Source organism: Quercus lobata, chromosome 2, assembly GCF_001633185.2.
Source record: "Quercus lobata isolate SW786 chromosome 2, ValleyOak3.0 Primary Assembly, whole genome shotgun sequence".
In the NCBI taxonomy this organism is placed as follows: Eukaryota; Viridiplantae; Streptophyta; class Magnoliopsida; order Fagales; family Fagaceae; genus Quercus; species Quercus lobata.
In genome coordinates, this window is record NC_044905.1 from 87708080 (window position 1) to 87713492 (window position 5413).

General features: G+C 37.9%; 2 protein-coding genes across 2 annotated transcripts; one reads left to right on the plus strand and one right to left on the minus strand.

Moving 5' to 3' along the window:
- Positions 1-430: 430 nt before the first annotated feature.
- Positions 431-2104, plus strand: LOC115977036 (early nodulin-93-like). The gene is made up of 4 exons (XM_031098666.1): positions 431-741; positions 1333-1394; positions 1638-1713; positions 1818-2104. Exons 1-4 carry the CDS (start codon positions 651-653, stop codon positions 1910-1912), a joined length of 324 nt encoding a protein of 107 aa, XP_030954526.1. The 5' UTR covers positions 431-650; the 3' UTR covers positions 1913-2104.
- Positions 2009-4503, minus strand: LOC115977035 (pentatricopeptide repeat-containing protein At1g08070, chloroplastic). Its single transcript, XM_031098665.1, has one exon. The coding sequence runs from the start codon at positions 4374-4376 to the stop codon at positions 2148-2150; it is 2229 nt and encodes a 742-aa protein (XP_030954525.1). The 5' UTR covers positions 4377-4503; the 3' UTR covers positions 2009-2147.
- Positions 4504-5413: the final 910 nt, after the last annotated feature.

The window sequence follows — 5413 nt, forward strand, 5'->3', positions numbered from 1 at the left end:
AAAACAAAATTTTAATTAAGTAAATTATAAAAATGAATGAGTGCTAGTTTAAGACTTCTTTAGCATAATCCAAAATCCATATAAAAACTAATATCCAAATTTCAGAGTAAGAAAAGGCTAATGTTCAATAATAGCCTCATATAACAATGAATAAGATTGGTCCTATTTCAAAAAATAATTAAACAAAAGTTTGAATTAATTTTTTTAGTAGTAAATTACACATCAAGTTACAAAGTTTGGGCAATAAAATTTATAATATCTCTGCCATCATTCTTCAAAATAGCATGGAAATAACGTGATTCAATATGATTAATCTTCTTTTATAACATGCTTGGCAATTGTATTTAAAATAAACGCACAAAACCCGGGGCAGTTTTGGGAATAAAGATAAAAGAATCAACCGACATACCAGAAACCGCATTGAAGAGCCAAAACAAGTGACTGTTTCGTGAGTCCTCAAATGAAACCATCAAACACTACCAACACTAGAGAATCTGAGTCTTAGCAACAACTACTGAACTACTCCCAAACTCTTTATAAATATCAAAGCCATTCTCACAGAAACTTTCATCCAAAACCTTCATAACCTCCTCAGTTTTCTCTCTACTAACTTCATTCATTATAGTATATTTTTCATTTCCTCTCTTAAAATGGCAAAAAATGTGGCTCAATCACCTCTTGAGAGGAATAACCTGGCTTCCCTTGACAACAAGTTGGCCATGGCCAAGCGCTGTTCTCATGGTATCTTTGCTTTACTTTTGTTGTAGCTCTGTGGCCTTAGGCAAATTTGATATATGTTCTATTTTTTTGGGTATCTCTTATTGTATGGCAGATTATGTATGTATAGGATAAAATTGATTTGAATGTGTCATGTGAGTGATCTCATAATTTTATGCATCATGAGATTCAAGTGGAGTAAATCTTTCATTGGTTGAATCCAAATTCCAAAGATATCACTGTGAAGTGGTCTTAATTATGTGACTAAGATTTAGTACTTCATAGCTCCCATAGTTCCAAATACCACTCTAGGACCTTTTCATGCTTTCAATGGATAAAGATGAGTTAACCTTTTTTTGTGGTGGGGGACCATTCTCATATATACTAGATCATTTTTTTTTCTAGACACTTTAGCTGAGTATTGAGCGAAATTATTAGACGGATAATTTGACTGATCTGGAGGATGAGTTTGATGTTTTGAGAGCCATATGGAATGGTGCAATGATTATGCACACTACTAGATGATATGATAATGCACCTTTTAGCACTTCTCAAATTTTTATCTTATAGTATAAGCTGATTCTAATCCTATTTTCTTTTCCAATGAATATGTAGAGGGTGTAATAGCAGGAGCTAAGGCAGCAGTTGTTGCTACTATTGCCACTGCCATTCCAACTGTAAGTCATTTTTCTCACAATTACCTCAATCTGAAAATATTTACATCTTTTCTTTTCTTTTCTTTTTTTCATTATTTTACTAGTACTAGCCATTGATGAAACTGTCCTTCTAGCAATCTATTTCTTAATTTCTATTTTCTAGTAACCCCTCAATGATCCATAATGATAAATTATAACTAGTAACCCCTCAATGATTTCCTCTATTGTAGCCTTTTCTTTACTCACATTTAGCTTTATATGCAGATGGCTAGTGTGAGGATGCTGCCTTGGGCAAGGGCTAATCTCAATCACACTGCACAAGCGCTCATAATCAGCACAGGTTACAATCATTCATGATCATCATATTATTGTGTTACTGTTCGTAATTATTATCATTGTCATTATTAATATCACTTTGTTGCTGGAAATTGTTAATGATGGCAGTGGCAGGAGCGGCATATTTCATTGTGGCTGACAAGACCGTTTTGGCAACTGCAAGGAGGAACTCCTTTGAGCAAATCTCCAACAATGAAGCATAATATGGAATCACTAGCATGGCTTTAGTTATATATGTTATTGGGCTTTAAAACCAATTATTATGTAAACATACCATCTGATCTTGATAGATATATAAATAAAGATGGGTTTACGTTTCCATTCTAAGAGCACAAGAGCAGTATGTTCAAAGATCAGCTTACATGAATGCAAATTATCTTCCGTAGTAAATCAAATTGATGTTATTTACATATGTTATTTCATTCAAGTTACATCATTTTACCAATAATCTTTACATGAGCAAAAACCGTCTTTAAAATGGTGGAAACGGTTCTTATCTCTCGCAATGATCTCCCTATTGAAGATCTTAGATATTAGCTTTGTAGCCGAATGACAATTTCCACATACACGAAGATTCTTAACAATTCTGATTGTTGTCCCTGGTTTTGTACTGATTAAACCAAAAGCAATGGCCAACTTCTCACTATGATGACTCAAGGCTCCTTCCTTCCACTCCTCATCAATGTCACGAAGCACCTCGGACGTATCAGGCACAAACCCAGCCACCTCCAAAAGCCTATCTATTTCGTCCAACATTTTGTAGACATCTTTTCTCAAGGGATGTACTTTGTCACTAACAACAAACTCATGAACAACTCCATCCACCTCAATTGAGGTACATCCAGGAACTTTCTTCATTCCCATATTAGTTAGCCTGTTTCTAATCCTAGCTACATCATCCCATCTACAAGCTCCTGCATATATGTTTGACAAAAGCACATAAGCCCCAGGGTTATCAGGCTCCAATTCAAAGAGTTGCTCAGCAACATATTCACCAAGTTCGACACGTCCATGAACTCTACAAGCTCCTAGCAGAGAACTCCAGATGGCCCCATCAGGCTTCATTTCCATATTCTTCATTAGGGTCTCTGCTTCATCAAACATCCCAGCTCGGCCAAGAAGATCTATCATGCATCCATAGTGGTGCAGTTTTGGTGAAATGTTGAAATCATGAATCATTGAACTAAAATATTGGCGTCCAAGTTCTGGCAAACCGGCATGTGTACAAGCAGATAATAAACCAACAAATGTGATATCATCTGGTTTGATTCCTTCATTGGCCATTTCTTCAAAAAGCCTAATAGCCTTATCTGGGTGCCCATGCATGGCTAACCCAGATATCATCGCATTCCAGGAAGCCAAGCTTTTAAGATTCATATTATTAAAGACTTGTTCTGCTGCATCTATATTTCCACACTTGGCATACATGTCAATTAGACTTGTCCAAAGAGAGTTATTAGTCATATGTTGAAAGTTCTTATCTATATACGCATGAATCCATTTACCAAGGTCAAGAGCACCCAAGTAAGCACAGGCTGAAAGAACACCTAAAAGGGTCACATCATTGGGCTCAACATTCGATCTTAGCATTAAATGAAAGAGCGTCAATGCTTCTTTATAGCAGCTCCTATGCGTATAACCACCTATCATAACATTCCAAGAAATCACATCCCTCTGGTGCAACCCATCAAATAACCCTCGAGCTGTTTCCAAATCACCACACTTCGAATACATATCAATAAGTGCATTAACAAGCCGAAGATTCGAACCAAGTACACTGTTCTCAATCCAAGACCGCACCCAATTGCCCAATTCAACCGACCCTGACTGAGCACAAGCTGAAAGTACAGTCACCATGGTACTCTCATTGGGTTGTACATTCACTTTCCTCATCTCCTCAAACAATGCCAACGCCTCTTCAAACCGACCACATTGTGCATAGCCCGCAATCATAGCGTTCCAAGATACCACATCTCTCACAGGAATTTCATCGAAAAGCCGACGAGCATCATCCATAAAACCCCTTGAAACATACCCAGTAATCAAGGCTGTAAACGACACCGCATCTCTCAGAGTACTTTTATCAAACACCAAACGTGCATTACCCAATTCACCATTTTGCGCATACATATTTATAAGCGAAGTGTGCACAAAGGCATCATTCTCAAGCCCAAGCTTCACAACGTGTGCATGGATCTGTTTCCCTTCATGGGTAGCCCCTATTTTCGCACAAGACTTGAAAAGAAAAGGAAAAGTATAAGAATTCGGCTCAGTCCCACATAGAATCATACGTACGTATAACTCCAAAGCTACTATCGGGTTCGAACTCAACGAGTAGCCGCGTATAATGTTGTTCCAAATGAAGCGGTTGGGTTCTTCAATGGATTCAAAGAGTAACAACGCGTAAGCGAGGTCTCCATAGGGTGAGATGGCGCAAAACTCGATGAGCTTGCTTAGCGCGAAGTGGGTGTTGTGAAGACCAGTCTTGATGATTTGAGCGTGGACTTGCTTGAGGTCTTGGAGGCTTTTGCATTTGGAAAGTAAATAAAGAGATGGGTGGGATTGGAGGAGTTTGTATGGAGGATCAGAAGCCGGGAGGATATGATGAGTGGAAGAAGATAAAATGGGTAGTGATAGTGAAGAAGATGGTGAGACAGGGAGCACCATTTTTTTACGATTTTATGTTTGGGAAGTGGAAATTCAATTTCTTTTGCATAAATCGACACCTGATTCTTAGATATTGTTGGGTTTGTATAACTTGGTACTTTTAGCAAAGCAATGTCGGTGTTTGGTGCAAAATTCACAATTCTTGCTAAGTTATGAAGTGTATATTAAAGAGTTACCAAGTATTTTCTGGTATTATATATATATAGAGTTACCAAGTATTTTCTGGTATTATATATATATATATATATATATATATATATAATATGAAAAACCATTACATATGATTGTTTTTAATTGAACTATTAAATGTATAGTTTAAAAAATGTGTAAACTAAAAAAATGTATAATTTTAACCATACAATTATGATTGTTTTTAATTATATTCGTGCATATGCATGGAGTTCCATACTAGTTGTGAGGACCGGCCCAGAATAACAAGTTGGCTGGGCCTTGGGCCCGTCTGAGGACCATTCTGTCCGAGGAGACGTCGCAGCCCAGAATCCTTGCTCGGGCCCACAGGGGTGAAGAAAACACGTCCGAGGAGTAATTCCTCCTCGGACATTCCAAAGTCCAGGTCAATGATGCATCCCAGTTACTGTAGCCCTCACTTCAAACACGTAAAAAGAAAGGAGACTCAAAATATCCCAGCAAAGGCTGTCACCACCACATTAAATGCACCACAACTACTCTCTTGGCCGCATTAATGAAGAGAAGACCCCTGAACAGTGCTACCTTAGTCACTGCAACTCACAAAGAACTGGTAAGGGCGTCTGATGAGACAGGTGCTCAAGTAGGGGTTTGGATGATCAACAAGTGTAGGGTCCAGATGATAAAAGAGGGCCTATATAATATGTAAGAGTCCCTCAAGAGAGAGGGACGAAAAAGGGAGGAGAGAGGAGATGGGAGTAAGGATTCATTGTATGAATGCATGACCATGAATAAAACTTCCACTTTCACATCCATTTTCTTCATTCATGTTTCTAAATCTACTAAGGACATGCAACGAACCGTTTAAGCCAACTGGAACCAAGTTCTTC

Bases quoted from the DNA above. Each gene is read 5' to 3' on its own strand.
- LOC115977035 (XM_031098665.1), bottom strand. From the start codon at position 4,376: ATGGTGCTCCCTGTCTCACCATCTTCTTCACTATCACTACCCATTTTA.
- LOC115977036 (XM_031098666.1), top strand. From the start codon at position 651: ATGGCAAAAAATGTGGCTCAATCACCTCTTGAGAGGAATAACCTGGCT. The intron at 742-1,332 runs GTATCTTTGCTT...ATGAATATGTAG, and splicing joins GGCCAAGCGCTGTTCTCATG to AGGGTGTAATAGCAGGAGCT. The intron at 1,714-1,817 runs GTTACAATCATT...TAATGATGGCAG, and splicing joins AGCGCTCATAATCAGCACAG to TGGCAGGAGCGGCATATTTC.